Genomic DNA, 21,698 nt, shown 5'->3' with positions numbered 1-21,698 from the left:
TGGACCCAGACTTTAAAAATAAAACGGGTCTAACAGGATTTGAGTCGGATCTTAGACCCATGCTCATATCATAGGTGTATGAGTGTATCTAATAATTTTCACATTTTTACAGGCTCGTTGAGTAAATATCTGTATCTATTTATAACCCCAAAGCTAGATGCATGCTTTCCTCAAAAAAAAAAAAAAAAAAAAAAGCTAGATGCATGCTTCCGAGTCTCGACATCGAAACCTTATATCGCCAACTGCAATACCGACCTTATGTATGGACTACGGAGTATTCATTTATCCTCAATAATGGCGTCGTCAATTGGTGGATAAAACTCCGACTTGTTCAAAGTTCAATCCGATTTTAAAATTGCGTAAACCCATGTAAAACCCCCTACCTCTTCAATGTACGTGAAGGTCGTTTTTGTGACATCCCCGACTTATTCTACGCCTATAACAACTGGCAAGTTGGTGATGCCTTCAAGGTGTTCGATAAAATGCCCCATAGAGAAAACTTACCCAGAACTCACCTCCCGCTAATTTGCTTGTTTTTCAAGGTATGATTTAAGGGAGGCTCTTTGCTTAATTTAGGATTATTTATTGTATAATTTGGTACACGGGTATTGTTTATTTAATGTTGATTAATTAATTAATTTGTTGATAATCAAATCATTATTTGTTTTAGGTTAATCTTATCAAAGACAAAGTCATGATCTTGGGATACAACATATTCTCGAACCCTGCATTTTAATATTGCTGTTCTGTATTAAACAATAGATCCCAACAAACTTTACATTTGTTCTTATTAGTTTAGTTGTTGAACTGTACTGTAGGTTACCTAGGGAACATAGTTTAAGGAATTTCATACTCTTAATTGCCTTCTGGGTATCTCCAATTGTTTCCAATTTTCATTATTTTAAAGATAATTTTGAACAAGAAGCTGACTTAAGGATCTGCTTACGAGGGATTACATTATTAACAGTAGAAAACAACATTGTTCTACTAAAATTAGACTACACATGTATGCGAGTATGTGACTACCTAAATGGCTATAATCTAGTAAGTTTTCCATGCATTGGAGTATTGGACATAAAATAAAACCAACCCTGGTTGACCTGCAATAGTGATGGGACCTTGTATTAGGCACGTGCAAGTTGTAAAAGTTGAAGAATAATGGAAATTTTGGAGTATGACGAGTTCCAACGATTTTGGCCGTCTTGTCCAACAGGGTACGGAAAACTGACAGCTTATAAAATATGGTTTAATGGAGAAGTTATCAGGTACATCTAGGTACATGGAATGTGTATAAATATAATTATCCAATCCTTTTCTTAATCTTCTAATGATCAAGCTGCTGACGTACTGTTAACATAAAATAGCTATTTCAAGAGGTATATCTAATCTTGGATAGAATGGAGAGGTCAAGAGTGCATATTCATATCTAAAGTGCTAAGAATTAGGTCTCCTTCATGGGTTGCATGTATTCAACAAATAATGGTAGGAAAAACTTTGGGAACTGTGAGTGTATCATTCTTGCTTCTGAAACATGTTGTAAGTTACTATAATCATCTCAATCTTTCATATACATTAAACAAAAGGGGTGAGTCTGTGTCAGACTGTCTGTGGAATTGTCTCCATGGAGAATTCAGTGTTGCGAATCTCTTAAAAAATTAAAAGTGTAGTATGCTGAAATCAGCTTCCATGTTCGTTCTTACAATATAAGTGGCCTGTAATCATTCTTGTTGTGTATTTTCGGTAGTATGGAGTCAATCTCATGATTTTAGCCACAACTGGTGCTGAACTGCTGATAAATATACTAAAGCTCCTTTTTTTCCCACTGTGCTTCAGTTTCTGTGAATGAGATTGAGGCTCTATATGTTCTTTATAGGAGACTTGGCAGTTCTGCTGTGGATGAAGGCCTGATCAACAAGGTATGTGGTTATTCACTTGTTTTTATTTCCATAATTCAGTTACATTTTTGCATCATGCTTTACGAAATTAATTTCCATTGGCCTGGTCTTTTTTATTCCTTCCATAATCCCAAACCTGCTTTTGCTTCGGGTTGTCTGAACATCTTAAGTGAGAGCATGCTAACCGATCTAATTTTAAATGTAGATTCATATTTTGAAAACAATGGTAAAGTATTTTGATCTACAATAGCACTCTTAAACTCCATAGTTGACTTGGCTCTTATCGAAGCAACAATTATTACTCAAATGGCCCTACTTTGGAGAATACTGATATCCTTGATCATTCCTTTTGCAGAAAGAATTTGAGTTGGCTCTTCTTGGGAACTGTGGTCAACGTAACCTTTTCGTAGATAGGGTATGTGTTCCATTCTTGAAACACTGTTCTCGTTATTGTTGATTGATCTTATTCCATTATTGCTACCTTTCTAGATCGCCAATAGATCTTCAATTGTATTTACACGATGAGATGTATGCTAAGTTTACAACGTATTTGACTTAGAACCAGGGAAGGGAAGTAGGAAAGAATTTTAGAATGGGATGAAAGAAAATAGTAGTGAGGTCAATATCTAATTCATTGGACTTGTAATGCAACAAAGGCACCATCAAAGCTGCAATCAAGGAGAAGGTGGGCAAGAAAACCAAATATGTGAAACTGGAAATGGAAATGGAAGAATGTTTTAATCTTCCACACCAAATCCCCTTTACGAAGCCTTGAAATACCACGATGTACTGTTCCTGTTTTGCAAGATCTAAAGTAGTTGTTTCTCAAGCTTTCCGAACTCTTTCCTTTCCGGTGTTCTTTTATAGGAAGCTTGAACCCCTCCAACGTGCTGTGTCGACGTTCAGTATTTATTAGTGATCTTCTTACTTGGTTATTCCAAGTCTTTGTTCCAAAACTCGATGTGTGATGTTGTTCATAATAGACTTAATGGTTATTAGTCAAACCTACTATAGGCTACTAGCTGGGTTTTTTTACAACAGATTTAATAGTAGTTTGTATAAGTCAAGTCTAAGGCTGTTCTTGTTCAAATGAAAATATAGCTACTTGCTAGAAAAAACTAGAGAGGAATGGAAGACAGGGAGAGGGGAGATGGAGGAAAAAATCTGAGGGGAGGAAAAAGGAGGAACATAAGGCGTGCGGTGAAAATTGCGGCATTCCTTTCAATTGTCCTTCTTAAACGGAGAAAATAATGACGAACAAGGATATGGGAAACTGGAGCAGAAACAAGAATATATATGTTTTTTTAATGTTAAATACAGTAGGTTAAAGGAAAATGAGGATAGGTGTTGACCTAAACTGAATTTGGGACTTAAAAGGTGCTTCTATGGTCCATGTAATTCTACAATTGGGCACCGTTTTCTAGTTAACGGTACTACTTAGAGGGGGTTTTGCTGAGAAATCCACCTCCTATCTCTCATTTTTTCTAACTACAGTTTGTTCTAGAATAGTCACTAATTGTTGCCATTAGATTAATATGTATCTGCTTAGTATGGATGAATGAGTTTTGCTACCCAAGTGGAATACTTCAGAAAAGGGAAGATGTACATCATTAAGAAAACACATTCTTTTTTGAGTTATGACTTATGTATACTTTTTCTGCTAATGGACTCAAATGCCTATATATAGAAAAACTATATATGTATAGGCATTTGAGGATTTAGCAACGAGTGATAGTGTTGACTTATGAGAGTTAGGGAGTGTATGTCATACATGTTTGTATTTGTACTATTTAAGATTAAATCTCTGAGCGTAGTTTGTTGAATATAGCTATGTTAACTTGTATTTTGTACGATCAATTTCATATACGAATATTTTATAAGAGTGTTATAGTTTATGATGATCTAAACTCATGAGTGCCTCTAATTCCTACTGGAATAGTTTTCTCTACTACCCTATATTTTGTAAGAACAACTTAGTGCCTCTAATTCCTACTGGAATTTTGTTAGTGAACTGTTTGTTGAATTAAGCATTGTCGGCTATTATTAGTTGGTTATAATAGGTTTTCAATGGACCACGAACTAGTTGTTGTTTTCCTGAAAATCCGCAAGTTGTTATTTATTGTGAAGAGTGTGTTTATCATGACATGTTTGTCTTATAAAAGTTCCCCCCAAAGGCTAAGTGTAGTCCCTTGTATATGTAGGTGACCATATTTGGCAATCAACTGGAAGGTTCACTTATTTGCATTAATTTTGTGTTTAGTCAGTTGTTTGTATTGAATGTTTACAAAGTATTTGATAAAAGAGTTATGGATAAGAAGTAAAAAAATGAAAAACTACTAAACATTCGATCAATGCATGATTGCATCATTAGATTCACAACTTAATACCATTTATGAAAATATATTTAATGCTTGTTAATAGACCTAAGGGCGATGATTAGTAGAGCATATTAGATGCACCCGGGTGCACCGTGCACCCTCTCACATTCTCTCTTTACATGTGAGGAGAAAATGTGGTAGGAACCACCAATTGACATAAAAAAAACTCTTGGGTGCACCTAATAATTTTCAGATGATTAACCCTTTAAGGTACAACATACAATGCTAGGGAAGTTCTAGAACCCAGTTGAAAGAATAATATTGCTGATTGATATTGAAACTTATAATTTTCCCAAACAGTTTTCTTTTGCCTGTATACATTATTTGCTAAACTTTAAAGAAATTATATTTGATGTCTCATATTATTCGTGGGCGTACGCCTTTATTTATATTACAAACTATGTATCCCACACTTCGTAGGTCTCCTAAGTCTTATAGATGTCTATCACATATCATATAGCTAAAAGATACTTCGTATAACATTTTCACTAGGATAACTACGTTATCCTCAACAGTATCCTCATAACTCATGTATTGTCATTTGCAGGTTTTCAAATGGTTTGATCTCAAGAATAATGGAGTAATTACATTTGAAGACTTTGTCCGGTCATTGAGTATTTTCCACCCAAGCACTTCAGAGACAGACAAAATTGCCTGTATGAAATTACTCTATACTGCTAATTTTTCTTAGTTTCTGAATCACAAAGGGATATTTGTGGTGTACTAATGTACAAGTTCCTCAGGATCTATATGGTGTTTTCTAATAATCAGCTTGTTCCTTGATTAATTTGAAAAAGTTTTTTTTTTTTATAGTAATTTCCTTATTGCTTACAGAATCTTCGTAGCAACTAATGTAGCAGGAATCATCTTGCAGTTGCATTCAATTTTTATGATGTACGGAACACGGGTTACATTGAACGTGCAGAGGTAAACATGTTCAAAAGTTTACAATTATTACAATATATTGCTATTATCTCTAACTGCTACTTAAAACCAAAAGTTAAACAACAAATGAATAAGACGAATTAGCTATCCTGCCAAGCTAAAATGATCTACACTCAAGACTGTTCATTTACTTTATGAACAGATAATAAAGAGATTGGTTCACCATTCACATTTTCCATATTTTTAATTTTTTAATTTTGCTATGATCTGACGTTTTGCTACTGTGCTATCTGAACTCCCCAGTTGAAGGACATGCTCCTGGCAATATTTGAAGAACTAGAAGTGACACCTTCAGATAACCTGGTTGAAGCGATATTAGAGAAGGTGCTTCATACATAATCTACTTTTTTTAAGAACTACCAGTAGGCTGTTGTAGGTGTGGCCCGACGTAAATAGTACATTTTTTTTGGCTGGTATTCACAAGATCCTCAGGAGTAGAGGATCCTAACTCAAAACCGTTTAAATCAATATGGATTACCTCAATCAGCTACCCCAATCTGCTCCAAAAATTGTCAGGGGCCAGGTTTAGGTTAGCTGTTTAGGTGGGGGTTATTTGATGCTGTGTTCTAATCAATGTGATTGTTGTATGTCTCAACAGACTTTTGTGGAAGTTGATCATAAACAAGACGGAAAAATTGATCAAGAAGAGTGGAAAGAATATATGGCAAGGAGCCCATTGCTCATGAAGAACATGACACTTCCTTGTTTAAAGTAAGTCCTGGTATTCTCAGATCCCTGCATCAGTAATAGTTAGATTGTGCCAAGCTTGAATGTCATCCTATTTAATTTAACCATATTATATTTTTGTAGCAATAATTGATAACAAATATACTACTACTTTCAGGGAGTTGACAACCACATTCCCAAGCTTTTTCATTAGCAGTGAAGTGTGTGATTCAGATCTAAGAGCTGCTAGGGATGTTTGTGGCTCAAAGAGGAGCAAGTCTTCCAGCAAAATTCAAAATCATCAAAGTGGGCCGTATTTGGTATGATCTGTTGTAAAGGATTAACTTCTACTATTCACTGTAGTCAGCTGTGGGCATCACTCGTTTTATTTGGAGAATTGATTGCTGAGTAACACTGTTAGATATTATATCCAACTACGTATTTGCACATTAATGTTGCTCCCTATATGTACAAAAGTTGGATTTGACAAGATATTAATCAATAGTCTTTTAGTTTCATACTGAATCTTGATGCTCAAACATGTGATGAACAATGTTTTTGATGCCCTTGTTTTTAGTGAAGTAAACCATAAACTATCTTCTTGACATCAAATTGTTAGTATTATCCAGTTGCAGACATAAGTTCTACTCATACAATGGAGTAAGCCTTGGATGATAGCTAATAAGCGAGGACAAATGTATGGTTTGTAACAGAAATAGCTATGTTACTCAGACTCGGGTATGAGTGTCGGATACGGGTACGTGTCCAAGTGTCCGACACGGCTAAATTGTGGAAAATTTCCTTAATTTTAGACCAAAATGAAGTGTCGGAGTGTCCATACCCATGTCCAAGTGTCGAGGATCCGACACGGGTACTTGAGGTAAAACGAAGAGTCCGAGTAACATAGAGAAATAGTGATAAGAAAACATCACTTGTTAGCTCTAAAACTTTACGTGGTAAGAGAAATGTGGCAGTGCCCAACCTAACCTGCAGTTAATCAGCTGTTACTTATTAGGCTTAAGGTACTGTATTTAGCTGCAGGGGCTATTTGTTAAAAGACACTAAGAGGGCATAAAAAGCACACTTCCAACTTTAAACGGAGGAGGCAAGGTAATCTGGTTTTTTGGGTTCAGATGACTGAAAATTCAGTTACTTAGGGAGCTCCTTTTGGAATGGATTTGGCCTCCATGTAGGGTAAACAGACTGCTGAAATTTTGAAGAGTTACAGTTACTGGTTTCGTTCTTCCACCTGGTTTAGATTTCAAACTTTTAACTTTTAGCGTAACGGATTAGGATATCCACACTTGTGTGAGGTTTCAATAAGATCCTGTTTTGCAATTTTTTCCCTCTTTTCCCTCTTTGTTCTTTTGTCTAAGGAAACCTAAAGGAAGTAATCTTAGATTTGGCACTAGTCCCACTCGAATCAGATCATTGTTTGGGATGTCTTGAAGTTTTCCACCAAGGTAGAAATCTGGAAATTCCTTTTAAAAAATTGAGTGTCTGTACAGGTTGGGGTAGCTTATTTCCCTCTGGTATGGGTGGTATATATTCACTTGCAGTAAACCTGGAGACCTGTTGATTTTCTTTATTAAACTTCATCTAGACAACCTAATCCATCCTTTTCCAGGTTCTTCTGTTTCTTCTAACACATTATGATTTGACCAAATTGAAGATTGCGTAGACAGTCATTCCCCCCAACATGATGCTCTTGCCTTAAATTTCAATATACGTGGCAGGTCCGTCTCATGGTATCGGTGTGTGGAACAAGAGTAACTTATCGGACTGAAAAATGGGGAACAGTATTATATTTTTGTTCAAAGGTTGCTAATTACCAATGGAAAATAATAGCTAAGGCTCCGTTTGTTTTGACGGAAAACACTTTCCCGGAAAATGATTTCCCATTTTCCTTTCTTTGTTTTGTTAAGGGTGGAAAACAACTTTCTCTAGGGGAAAACCAATTTCTCTTTGTAAAGAAGGAATGCCACATTTTTCACTCTACTCCCTTACATTTCCTTTTCTCTCCTCTTATTTCCTCTTCTATGTTTTTTTTTCTTATAATTTTCTTGTAAGGAAAAAAACAAAGGAAAACTATTTTTCCTTGATGTTTTCCTTTGAAAATTATGGATTCATGAAAGATCGTTTTCCGTTGAAATAAACGGAGCCTCAGTGATTAAGCAGTAGAGCCCTTGGTTAGTGGTAGATGCTATTGGAAGAAATTAGGAAATCAAGATTTAACAGCTATTCTGCTGTTTTCACTAAGAAAGGTTGGTCACCTAATTTTGGAGACTATGGTTTCCAAATATCTTATACAAAACCCTGACTTACAGACATGCTTCCTATGCTCTTCCAAATGTCATATTTTCTTATTCTATCCCTTCATATTTTTTTGGCCTAAATAGGAAAAGGAAGTAAGTTTTAGAGGTTTGAGGGAGTTTGATAGGATAAGGCTGTTTTCACTAAAGTGTTGCTTTAGTGACAAGTCTGTTGGACTGAAAATTCTCCCTGTAACTCCCTTCAGCCTCTTTTGTTTTGAACAGTGAAAATATGTCACTAAGTGTCTTATCTGCACCAAATATGGCAAATGTCAAGGATAACATACGTTCTTGTCTGGCATGGGAGGTGGGAGCCGTGATTTTAATCTTGTCATTATTGTTAAGAAATGAAGAAAGAGAACACTACAGTAATTTTAAATTTTAAATATAATATGTTTCAAAAATTAATCTATCTACTTGGACAATATTAAATTGAGAAACAGGAAGTAGTTAAGTATTAGCTAAATGATATCAAACTGTGTTTGAACTCTGTTATTTAGTACTGAAAGAACAAATATAAAATTCCCTGGGTAGACCAGGATATAATTTTTTAATACTTACCTGCTTATATATGCACATATTATATGCACGTTTGAGTTGATCAATTTTTGTTTTGACAGTGAATCATCGTTTGGTAATTTGTGTGAATTTTGGGACAAAGGAACGAGTGAATAATCCTAGATAATGTTATTTACATTGCCCCTCCTCATTTGGTTTGTAAAAAGGAACAATTTTAACAGGTGCCTCTAGGTAATAGTTGGCAAGCCAAATCTATGCGTCATATACAATTAATAGATTGATAATGCTGATGAAATTCATTTTTGATGTATGCCTTTCCAGTTGCTGAGACTCCTAGGGTTCCATCTTTTCAGAAACTAATATACTGTAATTAAATAATTATATGCTTAACTGGTGTCTAACTGATGTAAGTGTTTATTGTGATTTCCTAGGCCAAGTTCTGAACTTCCCCTGTTTCCTGCTTTTTGAAAGCATTTCCGTGCTTCTACGTTACCACTGCCCATTTCTGTCTGTTTCCAGTAGCAGAGACTGCTGATCATATTTGAAGAAACTAATGCAATATATCTTCTTCTTTATTACAGTTTTCAATTTGTTTGATCTCATGCATGATGGGGTGATTGAATTTGGAGAATTTGCTCAATCATTGAGGATATTCTATCCCAACACCCCTAAAGCAGACAATGTTTCATGTACGAAGTAAATCCTAGTAGTAAACTGTGATTTGGACATTTGGTCACTGAACAATGTCCTCTTACACTGGAGAAATAGCTTTCTCCTTAAGTCCCTTTTATGTCTCCATGTTCGACCCTAATTCACACATTAGTTTATCTGCTTCCTTTTGCTGATAATTTCCCTTGTTGATAGACAAAAACGGAATAATGCTCATTAGCTAGAGCATCTACTTCGACGCAAAGAGCAATTTTCTTGCAGCTGCGTTCAAATTATACGATCTATGATTCACATACTGGTTACATTAATGTAATGAGTTACTCATCTTTTTCTGCTATAAAATCCTTATGCTCCGAATATTTGCAGTCGCGGGTTGACATTGTCTATTATTACTGAGTACTGACAACAGAAGTTCTAGGAAATCAAAAGGTATAAAACAGAAGGAAAAAGGTTTTAGAATTCTTCAGAAAAGGTTTCCTTTTCTCATTTATTTGAAAGAAACTAGGGCTGGCTGGGTCACCTGCATCAAAGACTCAAAGCTTATCTTCTGTGCCTTCAAAATTATTTTGGTTTGGTAGTATCTAGTTCTTGATGTGCTGCATGTGTGCAATCTGAGTATCTGACCTTCAGTTAAAGGAAATGCTTATGCAATTCTCGAGCAACTAGTGGTCATAATTTCAAGTAACTTTCTTAAAGCAATACTAGATAGAGTGTTCCATGATAAGCATGCCTTTACCAATTGTCCGTTGGTTCAGTGGTGATTGAGGCTGAACTTGGTAGGGAGGACCGCGTGTTCGAACCCCGCAACAACAATTGGGAGAGGACTGGAACCTATCCACCCAAAACTCGCCCCAAATCCGGATTAGCCCTAAGGGTGAACCGGGTGGTAACACCAAAATAAAATAAAATGATAAGCATGTCTTTAGCTACTCAGAACAGACTGAAATTTTTTCTTTTAGTGTGGGGTTTTGTGTGTGTGTGGTGTTGGGGGAAATGGTGGAGACATTGTGCAGTGCAGTTAGGTATGTCATACTACAATCGTTGCAGTTACCGTAGGAGTGAAACCTGATGTTCAACTAGTAAAACAGAAAGGGTTTACCAATCATCATCTGCTATCAGAAATTTATAACACTGTTTTCTGGTCATAATTGCTATTGTATATCCTTGCAGCATTTCTTAAACATGATGAAGAGATGATCAAGAAGAGTGGAGAGACTTTCTGGCAAAGAATCCATGGGTTATGAATCTTATGATGCACATGATGACCATTCTTTTAAGCAAGTCATGACTTGAACTAATTTCCTTCGTCATTGATCTGTTTTTAATGTTTTTTTTTAATGTCAAGTTACTGCAGGATATTGGTTCCTGAAGGAGCTGAAACCTACATTTGGATAGCTTTTTGCTTAAAAGTGAATTTGTCCATGCGTTCAGAACAAAATTGTGATAAGGATGCTATTGCCTCAGATAAGAAGCCTTCAGGAAAATGTTCACCGCCTTCTGCTATTCAGTGTACTATAGGTAAGTACTTAACTTGTGTCCAATAAGGTCTCCACTTGCGTGTTCCATGCATATAATTTAATGATCTTTGCTTACGTCTGACATACTGCGAGAGATGAACTTTTTTGTCATATGAACTTGTGACGCTTTGCTCTGTTCCAACAAACCTAGTACTCAAATTAATTCGTTGTTTGGTGCAGTATCTTGATAGCCTCATTGAGTATGTCACACAACACTTACTCAAAATCATTCTAATAATATTTTGCATGATCTTGTTTTAAGTTTTAACAGTTAGGGGTTCCACTGACTGCTCAATATTGTGAGATACATGTACTATCTCTGCTTGTGCCTAACTAAACGATGATGTCCGGATAAAGTTTCATTAAATATTAAATGCAGAGATTTAGGTGCTTCTATAGTAGGCATTGTTTAATGATTACAATCTAAATGTTATGAACAAGTTTCTATGGAACAATAATACTGATAAGTGATAACCAAGTGTGGACCTAAATTATAGTACACCTATTCCAAACCGTTCAAGTTTCAATTTACAACCGGAATCAGGTTGTCCGGTGTACTTACGACTTATAGGATGTGAGTGGAAATAATTATTGTTCAAATCTGCAGCAGGAAGCTCATTACAAAACCCACTTAATTAATTGACATAATAAGTCATAACCCTTTCCTTCTGGGTATGATGCTTAGAGAAGTATAAAAATTACATGGGCATACCGGTCTCAACTCTCATCTTGGATGATATTCATTGATCAATTATGGAACTTTGTGGATTACCATGACAGATAGATTTTCGGCTCATATAGCCGACTGTATCTTTTTGGGAATAAGGCTATGATTTTGTTGTTGTTATTGTTGTTTTGGAAGGGGGGGGAGAGGGTAATGGAGGCAGAGAGCTACTTAGAGTCATGGTCCCTTACAGAAACCCAAATGACGCAGTTAGAATGCATCTACTTTTATTGCGGGACTTGAATTTTCAATCATGCTTTTAATCTTATCAATGTTGCTTTAGCACTAGATAACCCACTAATTAATTACATATTTTTGTAAAACAATTTGGTTTTAGTCTTCTATGTTGGAACATTTACCTAAATCTTGCTGACTTAAGTAAAGGATCATCCCTCTACTAGATTATATTAAGCAAAGAATTGATGTCTTTAACTTTAGTTCTTATAAAGTGCACGTTCTTTCAAAATGAATCAATCATCAAGTGGAAGATGATGGTGGTGGAAGTCGAACAAGGAAAGCAAAAAAAATGTTAGGTATACATGGTAGGGATCATAATGTTTAATAATTTTGTTATATTATTAAGTACTTGTAATTGTAAATTTGATTCGTACATATATAAAATAAGTGTATTTTTGTGTATTTAGTTTAAAAAATTAATATTGAGGCAAATACAAAGGAATGATTTTTTAATTTAGTTTGTTATGGTAAATAGAAATATATTTAGTCAATAATTTTGGGGTTTAAATTATGTTCGTGTTAGATCGAGTCATCCAACTAAGGTACAATTTGAGTCTGGTTTGAATCATTTCGGGTCAGGTCAATTTTGTCAAGTTAAATGGTAAGGCAAGGGAAGGACCAAGGTGGCATATGTCCCATACACTCATACAGGTGGTTATTATATTGGCCCCTAAGTTAAGGCCCGCTGCGGGAGGAGATGAGACCCCACACAAGTCAAGTAAAATTCCATCCCAAAACCATGTGGCAATAGGAAGAGTACACTAACCAATCTTCCGCTTCTAGATGATTTTCCTTCACACACACGTGAAGAACTGCCAACGTGTTAAACTTCCGTCATCGTCCACCCTTAAAAGTTCCGTAGTCATATATGCATTTTGTTTCTCCCCCAACTTTATGCGGCGATTGGTGTATATATAAATATATCTTGTGTCATCATCCCTTTTCAACTCAACCTAGGATAGCCTCATATTTCTAAAAGTGCAAGAGCATCTCAAGTCAAAGTGCTCTCTCTTCATTATCCTTTGTTATACTGCTACTTATTATATTGAGACTAAAACAGACACTGAACATACAGAGTTCATTTCTGTGATTTTTGAGTCAATTTTTTTAGTTACTTCAATGGGTTGTAGTATCTCCAAAAAATCAAAGGCCAACTACTGGGACTTTGCTTCTCTTGCCTCTGAAACAATGTGTAAGTTTGTTGAATAAACATGTACCTGTTGCTTGTATACTTTTCTGATGTGCAAAGAGGTCTGCAAATGTATGCATGGTTATTCCTGTATTTCGTCTTACTTCCCTTTGTTACTTTACACAGTTTCTTTGGATGAAGTGGAGGCCGTATATGTCCTCTACAAGAAAGTCAGCTGTTGCATTGTTGATGATGGCCTCATTCATAAGGTAAATCATCTCCTGCATAATTATGAGCATTTTTCGTGTTATTGAAATCCGTTTAAGGAATGCAAAAACATCCTTAGGCTTCATATCTACCACTGTTCCTCCCGCATTAACTTTTTTCATTTGTTAACAGGAAGAATTTCGACAAGCTCTTCTAAGGAATAAAGGGAAGCCAGATCTTTTTGTAGATAGGGTATGTTAATATGTGTCATTAAATTAAGCTTCTTTAACTTTTTTTCTAGAGGAATGAGTTTACAGTTAATAATTGGATCATGCTGATGGATTTTACTTTAATGAATACTCACTAGAACTTTCTTACTATGCTGATCATTAAATAATATGGTAAAGACTTCGATTTGAAGAAGCTAAAGCAGCGCATTTAAATTAATCACCTCTTTTTTAATTCATGTAATCTGTTGGCAGGTATTTGATTTGTTTGATCTAAAACGTAATGGGGTACTCGATTTTGGAGAATTTGTTCAGTCGCTCAGTATTTTCCATCCCAAGTCTCCTGCAGCAGACAAGATTTTATGTAAGGAGCTTGATCTGTTTTGCTGGTTTTTTGGTTTCCTTTATGTAGTTGTCTTCCTTTTTTAAACTTCTCTTCTCGTAATTACATAATGGTGTATCCCCCTGTCTAGGATCCATCTCTTGTTTAAAGAATAAAAAGAAAAGCCATTGTCCATCAACTTAAACTTAGTAGTATTTTTGTGATGCTAATTTACAGAAGAATATTCTTGTATGCAGTTACCTTCAATCTGTATGATTTACAACACACGGGTTGTATTGAACGTGAAGAGGTAATTTTCACACCCTTCCTTTTCTTATGACTTCTATTTTCACCTTGAAGCTCTAAGTTTCCTTTAACGTTCACGGTGCACCTTCTAAGACTGTTATAACTTACAAGTCTGTCAGCCTATATTGAAAAGTTGCACTGTTTAAACACTCATTAAGTAACAGATTTAGTCATTCACAAAAGTAGCATATGTAACTATTCATAAATCATCACTAAATTTGTTATTCTTCTGGTTTCTTAGTTCTTGTGTATTATATTTTCGCAGGTGAAGGAAATGGTGTTGGCTATTCTGAAAGAATCAGATTTAGAACTACCAGATGAAGTTATTGAAGAAATAGTGGAAAATGTATCGTCATATTTACATATATCTTCATGGAAACTTTTCCATTTCGTTTGCTCCAACTGATTATATATCAATTTTTTCGGAGTTATATTTACATTGACCAACAGAAAATGAACTTTTCTACCGTGCTGTTAAAAATGCAGGCCTTCAACGAAGCAGATTCCAATCAAGATGGGAAGATTGATCTAGAAGAATGGAAGGAATTTGTGGGAAAGAATCCGTCACTACTGAAAAACATGACAATTCCTTACTTAATGTATGTCTTATATCTTAAAATCTATTTCAATGATTATATTTTTCTCTTTGAAGTTCGAGCATTAGACTGACTAATGCTCCATTTGTAGGGATGTGTCCACAGTATTTCCAAGTTTTGTTGAAAATAAGATAATGTTGATCTGAAGAAAGTTAATTAAGGAAGTCAGGGAGTCCAAAATGTGTGGACAATTTGGTATCTTTAGCCGTTTTTAGCAGATTAACTGCAATGATAAACCGAGCTGAAGTTTGGAAGATCACCGGCAAATGAAGCATCGTGTTGAGATTGATTCCCAGAACAGCTTTTGTTCAGAATTTTGCCAGTTCATCAACCTAATTACTGTATGAATATCAGCTACAGTTCAGAAATTGTATGTTCAGATGATTCGTAATTACAGTATTAACCACTTTACTCGGCTGTTTGTCATCAGTTATCGGTTGGGCAGATTATTTGTCCCAAAAGGGTGCATCCCTTGTTGAAATGTTACAACTGCTAAACATGTACAGCATACCTTTCAAAATAATTTTTATTTATTTATGTTAGAAATGAAAATTAAAGCTTAAACCCAAGATTTCACTTTTTCGGGAAATAATTTCAACCATGATTTTCTAAAACTTACTATAAACTGATTGATTCCACAAAGAAAAGAGATGGAATTTGCTACAGGGTGAAGAATCAGATTCCCAAGAAACGCGCAGACGAAATTTCCACCATAATTTGCTAAAATTTTGAGAACATGGCATTCAATCAGGTCCTCAGGGGTCATTTCTTCCTAGAATAGCAGTAAATCTTCTTCTATATTACAAATGCAGGAAGAACATGGTTCTGTAAGGTAGAATAAATTCGAAATGTTTAATTGAAAAAATTCTCAAGGTAGGTCATTGGTGAATAATGTGCAATTTGCAGAATTGCAGTAAACTACTTTCTATTGGAAACATACTCCCCGCGACAGGATTAGTTGTCGCATTATCTCAATTTCATACATCATATTCCATTTCTGTGTTGGAGATGTAACATCATTTTGCAGACATAATCAGAATCAGATATAACAATTTCATACATCATATCTCCAATCTGTGTTGGAGATGTAACATCATTTTATACTCAGATATAACAAACAATTCAGGAAAATAAAAAGATTTTCCCTTCGGGCCTGTACTGCTGTACAACAGTAAAAACAGTATTCACTTTTGATTCATGCCTATTATTTTGATGCCATCTATTCTGTATAACATGAGGCAACGAGGTTGCACCGATAATTCAATGGACAAGGAGCAATCTTCATAGAGCAGTCAGTCAACAAATAAACTGATGGGTAATTTTTGCAGGAAAGAAAGGAACAGATTTAAAGATTCAGCTGTTTTGGCAGCTCAAACTCACTGTAAGCTACAATCTTCTTAATCTTTTCTTGCATAGAACAAGAAATACAATATGCCCTTAATGATTTATGTTATGTTGGATCAACATGCAGTTACTGTGACTGAGGTGGAGAGCTTATACGAGTTATTCAGAAGGTTGAGCAGTTTAGTTGTTGATGACGGCTTCATTAGCAAAGTTAGATTTTGATCATACTTCAAGTGTTCTAGTTTTCTTACGAAGCAAGAGTAGAAAGTGTATAAACATCTTCCATATTCTTTGTGCAGGAAGAATTCCAACTTGGGTTGTTCAGAAACAGAAGAAAACAAAGTCTTTTTGCTGATAGGGTTGCACTTCTCAGTTCTCACCTGCTTTTGATAAGAACAGTGCATTTAGCAAATTACTTAAAGTTTCTTTTTCACTCAAATCATAGCAGATGTTCCAGCAGTTTGATTCAAAGCATGATGGTTTAATAGATTTTGAAGAGTTTGTCCAAGCTTTGAGCACCTTCCATCCAAATGCAACCCAGACTGAAAAAGCTTTTTGTATGGCTGTCCATTCTCCTTCCTTGACCTATTAAAAAATATGTTCCCTGCATTTTTGGACAAGTTCTAATGCTTTCTCTTCAATGTATCAGGTGCATTTCATCTATATGATGTATGGGATACTGGTTACATAGAGCCTGATGAGGTTTGTTGCTGTTAATTTTCTTTCAGTTAACCATCATATTCCTAATTCCTGCAACTCTGCAAGCATCATCTGCACCTGGAATTTTCGTTATTTTTTAGCCCTTCTTTGCATTTTGGGGGAAGTAATATCTTTGATATTTTGATTTTGAGAATGAACAAAACAAGCAGAAATTAACTCATAAGCAAAATGTGACAGGTTAGAGTGATGATTTTGGCTTTCCTAGACGAGTCTGATTTACTCCTTTCAGATGACATCATCCAAACAATAATCGACAAGGTGATCCTCAAGCTTGCCAAATAAACAGAAGCAAACAATGATATCATAATTCTAATATGAATCTCATCTGTCTGTTTCAATAGACATTTGAAGAAGCAGATTTTAAAGGTGACGGGAAGATTGATCTGGAAGAGTGGGAGGCTCTTGTAGCTAGAAATCCTTCCATACTGAAGAATATGACAATTCCATATTTGAAGTAAATAATTTTTACAGTTTGTTCAACTTTCACCATATAAAGATTTGAAATATGACATTGACATAATTGTATCTTCATCTTTGCAGGGACATTCCAACTGGATTTCCAAGTTTTAGACACAGAAATGATACAGAATCAGAATCCAAGATGTATTAAGAAAGCATATAACATGAACTATATTATCATATATCAATGTCATTCGCAAGAAACTATACAGAATTGTCTCCCTTGAGAGAATATTGGTAAGTGTCAGAACTCCAACTATTCAGTATGATGTATATTTACCGACTTTTGTCACGTGTAAAACAAACACATTATAGTATTAATGTATCTGTGAGGTTACAAAAAGAAGCACCTTTATCTATGCAGAAAAAACCATGTCCTTCATGTTCATAGGGTAGCACATACTTGAATGCAATCCGGACCAAACATTATCTGCAAGTATTCCATTTACAGCAGCTGTTGGATGAAACTGGTCCCACCAAATGTGTGTAGAAGCATTGTTGCAAGCCATTTCAGATGATAAACACATAATCCAGCCCTTGTATCTTCCTAATCCACAGCATGCATCGGTTGTAACTTCGAGCCCTACATACATACACCAATTACTCAAGCATTGTTCAGTGTTTTCAGAAGCAAATATGATATCAATCAGAATTGAAGGATTTGAGATATTTACAGTACCATAGTGTTGATGGTTCTCTATGATATCCATAGAACCTTCATACATATCACAAAAGGTGATTTTGGAATCAGAAAGTTCCTGGTTTAGTTCCTGAATCATGTATCTCATCACAAAGTTGAACTCCATTATCATATTGTTGATTTCTGGAATGCACTCCCCATTTTTGCTTCTATATCTCCATAGGTAGTGAGGAGCACATCCCATTGGTGCAATTCCCATTACCACCACTTTCCGCACATGTGATATGTGTAGATTCTTTCAAAACAGATGTTACAAAAATATATTAGCAAACATATGATGATAATCTTAATTAACAAACTTGCCAAACTAAACTACTATGATGCTAATCACCTTGATTTCCTGCTTCAATGAGGTTGAAAGGAAATGGTTAAAACTCCAGGGAGTATACAAAGATTGAATACCCGATACATTTTGGAGATAGTAATGTATGTAGTCATTGGTTCCAATAGAAATGTAGAAGATTGAATCAGAGATGAGACGAACTGCAGCATCTTCACCCATGCTCATCATGAACAATTGAAATGTGTCTGTGACCTGCTGTATTTGCTGCGCTAAGGAGATGCGCTGTCCCTGCAGAAATTATTCCAGCAAAAGAAACATCGAATATCAGATGCTCGTATGCAGTTCAATACCATTTACACTGATCTTAAACCAGATGAAGATGTCTCAAGAACAAACCAGAAAAAAAATACAGTAGTGTAATCCTATGAGCATCATCTAACTCACACCCAATAATTCCATTCCCTCATCATAGAATGTTTTCATTTCATATCCCTTGATTCTATTTACTCATTGGTCATATGATTAATCTTCTGACTGTCATAAATCATTGCAACCCTTCTGCTTTTCTGATGAACTCAAGAACGCGTCCTACACACCTAAGGTACCTCGGGTCCATCACTACACTCACACAGTATCTTGCAGAAGTTTTTTTGACACAGAAAATTCAAATTCCAATGGTGAAATCTAAGTCACTGTAACATATGTAGTCACACACTCACACATAGTTATTTCCCTTGAGAATAAATAGATTAGGGCGCCGATTTTACCTAGACTAAATATCAGCAAATACATGTTGTTCACATTATATCAGCATAACATTGAAAATTAACTTTGTGAAGATTATTGTAAACTTAGAAGAATATTAAGATTTTTACCAGATCTGAGCCACTTGAGAAAATAATTCCAGCACCAGCAGAAGCATAATTCACCCCACGAATCATAGCATCAATGGTCCCTGCTTGTCCTAGGTAACTTGGTACAAATGGAAGCCCTAATCGCAATGCTAAACAACAAATGATCCAAATCAACTGATCAATACAATTTTAAACTAAACCTAAGCTGCAATTTCATCAATAAGATGAACAAAAAAAGAATTTAGAAATTTGAACTACATAAAAACCCCACTACAATAATTTGTTCACAAATGAAATTTCAGGGCATGATTATCAAATAAACCCCTCAAAACCCAGAAATGAATATGACTGATTGAAGCAAATTTCATCAACAAACCATCAAAATCAATTGATCAATACATTTCAAACTAAACACAAGCTACATTTTCATCAGTAATTCAGAAATTTCAACAACATAAAACCCTATAAAAACCCCCCCGCCAAATTGATTTGTTCAAAATTCAAAAATGTAATTTCACGACGCAAAAATCAAAATCCAGAAAGTTACTCCGTTTGATTTATTGAAGCTAAATTCAGCAAGAAACCCAAGATCACAAATACCCAGAAATGAATTTCAGCATGAAATTAAAATCAAGAAGTGACCCATAATCAAAAAAAGAAAAACAATAAATGGGTAAATAAAGTAAGCAAACCTAGAAAATCAACAGGAATTCTTCCATTGCAGAACCTTCCAGTAGGTTGATGAGTGTCGAAGTCTTTGCCATAAGGGAGGCGGTCAGCGCGGGCGAAAGTCCCAAGAAAGTTGTTGTTTCCGCAGTCAACAGAGGAGTCTCCGAGTACGAAGAACGCCGGAACGAGCGGTGAACCGGTGGGTGGCAACGGCGACGAGGGCGGAAAGGAGAGAGGAAAGTGAATGTCCATGTTGTATAAGTCTTGGAAGTAAGTTTCGTCGATTAATTGTCGTGGGTGTTCGAGGGAGTTTGCTGAAACTGAGGGAGTGAAAAAGGAAAGGATGATGAGAAGGATGATGAAGATAGTTAGGAGAGAGAAAATGGAGGTTTTGATCGCCATTGTTGGTTGGTTCAGTTGAAGGAATCGAGAGAAAGGAAAAGTTCTTGGCGGGTAAGTTTGGAAATTGGATACTGCTGATGTTTGCACACTACTAAACCTGGCCTTACTAAAAAGACAGAAAGACCCTTACTGACGAAATCCAAATACTACCGTATCGACTAGCAAACTGGTTGTTTGGATCGAATTCGGATTGAATCAATACGGTACGGGTTATTTCTACTTCGGTTTAGGTGCGGGATTGGGTTGGTTCCAACATTCCATGCGGGTTTCGGATATAATTTGGTTTATGCACGGTAATGTCGTGGTTTGGTTCGGGTCATATTGTGTTAGTTCACATAGGATCGGTATTTTTCGGGCTAGATCGTCTTTTGGGGTTAGAATAGGTCATGATATAGTATACTAGCTAATATTTGGGTTGGAACAATTCAGGTCAATTTGGTTCAATCATTTTGGTTCGGGTTGATTCGGTTCGGTTACTTCTTCAGGTCAAACCGGGTATCGGTCATATCATGTCAAGTCAACTTTGATCTGTTTCGAATTTGGTTCAGATTACTTCCGGATTTCGGGTTAACTTCGAGTCGTCTTTTCGATGTCAAATGGGATTTTGTAAACGACCTGGGTTAATTTTACCAAGTCTACAATCTATTATAGAATACGATAAGTAAACCTAAATACAGTAAATCGACCTGACCCATATTACCCACAACTCCCACAAGTGCATGTTCCGCAATTTAACGGACCTGTGGTCAAATACGAGTGAAATTGATCCACTTCTAATAATAATCCGAGTAATTACAAGGCTTAATAGTGACCTGAATCGAATATAACTCTGCCCACACATGTATTAAATGATCTGATTGTCACCTCTAATACATTTATGAAGCTTGTTACTCATAGTAATTAAGGGCAGATGTAATTTACAAGTCCTAGGTTTACCAAGTAAACCTGATCAACTATAGCGAGGTGAGTTGGTTCAACTAGAAAAAGTACGGGTTTGGGTAGTCTCAAATACACATCTTTAAACTAAAGACCGAGCCGAACCCGACTTGAAAAATCCAAAACCCATTTTAGCTCGCACCAAATTTATAAATTTGGACATGAATTTTTGTATTAAAACGCGATCTGGCCTGAATTTTGATCACCTCTAAATACCAAGGTTGCTACGGAGTATATCAAGATCAAGTCAAGAGATTCAATTTATATTTGCATTATAATTTACAACTAACCAATCATTAGTGTCTATAAACTCTGGGTTAGGAACTAAGGACCCACGAGTCACAGGTATGGATGGCCACAACCCAATAATAGGCACGAACATGGATTTAGGACCACGGGTCATCAGATTGGTTTTAAATGTTTCGGGTCACGTCGAAATCTGATAATTCCGGGTTAGTATTTCTACTCGGGATGATTCAAATCGGTTAGGATGATTGGCAATTCAGATGAAGTACAGGGCATATATTATTTCGGGTTCAGATCAATTTCGGTTTGGATAATTCGTGTTTGGGTCAATGTAGAGTTCGATTGGAGCTGGTTCGAGTGCAAAACGGTTTTATACCGGTTTGATTTGGTCTAGATGTTAGTCGGATTCATGTGCAATTTTGACCAGTTTATTGCA

General features: G+C 35.8%; 3 protein-coding genes across 9 annotated transcripts; 2 read left to right on the top strand and 1 right to left on the bottom strand.

Annotated features, from left to right (window-relative positions):
* The first annotated feature begins 1,349 nt into the window (after positions 1-1,349).
* LOC110786396 (calcineurin B-like protein 8) lies at positions 1,350-15,060 on the top strand. Of its 7 annotated transcripts, none has more exons than XM_021990944.2 (10): positions 5,817-5,929; positions 6,063-6,204; positions 10,739-10,902; positions 13,178-13,260; positions 13,391-13,450; positions 13,681-13,789; positions 14,005-14,057; positions 14,319-14,399; positions 14,540-14,652; positions 14,741-15,060. In XM_021990944.2, exons 2-10 carry the CDS (start codon positions 6,137-6,139, stop codon positions 14,793-14,795), a joined length of 786 nt encoding a protein of 261 aa, XP_021846636.1. In that variant the 5' UTR covers positions 5,817-5,929; positions 6,063-6,136; the 3' UTR covers positions 14,796-15,060. The 7 variants fall into 7 exon arrangements, with proteins under 7 accessions (XP_021846639.1, XP_056686878.1, XP_021846637.1 ...); XM_056830899.1 differs by having other exon boundaries at positions 10,730-10,902; XM_021990947.2 differs by lacking the exons at positions 13,178-13,260; positions 13,391-13,450; positions 13,681-13,789; ... (2 more) ...; positions 14,540-14,652; positions 14,741-15,060 and adding exons at positions 1,350-1,536; positions 1,834-1,916; positions 2,251-2,310; ... (1 more) ...; positions 5,148-5,200; positions 5,462-5,542 and having other exon boundaries at positions 10,739-10,895.
* Positions 15,061-15,321: 261 nt separating this feature from the next.
* Positions 15,322-17,409, top strand: LOC110786367 (calcineurin B-like protein 3). The gene is made up of 8 exons (XM_021990912.2): positions 15,322-16,030; positions 16,121-16,203; positions 16,293-16,352; positions 16,442-16,550; positions 16,643-16,695; positions 16,891-16,971; positions 17,055-17,167; positions 17,254-17,409. The coding sequence occupies exons 1-8, from the start codon at positions 15,961-15,963 to the stop codon at positions 17,321-17,323; spliced, it is 639 nt and encodes a 212-aa protein (XP_021846604.1). The 5' UTR covers positions 15,322-15,960; the 3' UTR covers positions 17,324-17,409.
* LOC110786366 (GDSL esterase/lipase 7) lies at positions 17,316-20,163 on the bottom strand. Its single transcript, XM_021990910.2, has 5 exons — positions 19,702-20,163; positions 19,031-19,158; positions 18,204-18,443; positions 17,852-18,107; positions 17,316-17,755 (listed from the first exon to the last, which is right to left on the bottom strand). Exons 1-5 carry the CDS (start codon positions 20,078-20,080, stop codon positions 17,529-17,531), a joined length of 1,230 nt encoding a protein of 409 aa, XP_021846602.2. The 5' UTR covers positions 20,081-20,163; the 3' UTR covers positions 17,316-17,528.
* Positions 20,164-21,698: the final 1,535 nt, after the last annotated feature.

The sequence above is a fragment of the Spinacia oleracea genome, chromosome 6 (assembly GCF_020520425.1).
Source record: "Spinacia oleracea cultivar Varoflay chromosome 6, BTI_SOV_V1, whole genome shotgun sequence".
In the NCBI taxonomy this organism is placed as follows: Eukaryota; Viridiplantae; Streptophyta; class Magnoliopsida; order Caryophyllales; family Amaranthaceae; genus Spinacia; species Spinacia oleracea.
Note: the sequence above shows the minus strand (reverse complement) of the source record. Positions and strands in the feature narration are given on the sequence as shown.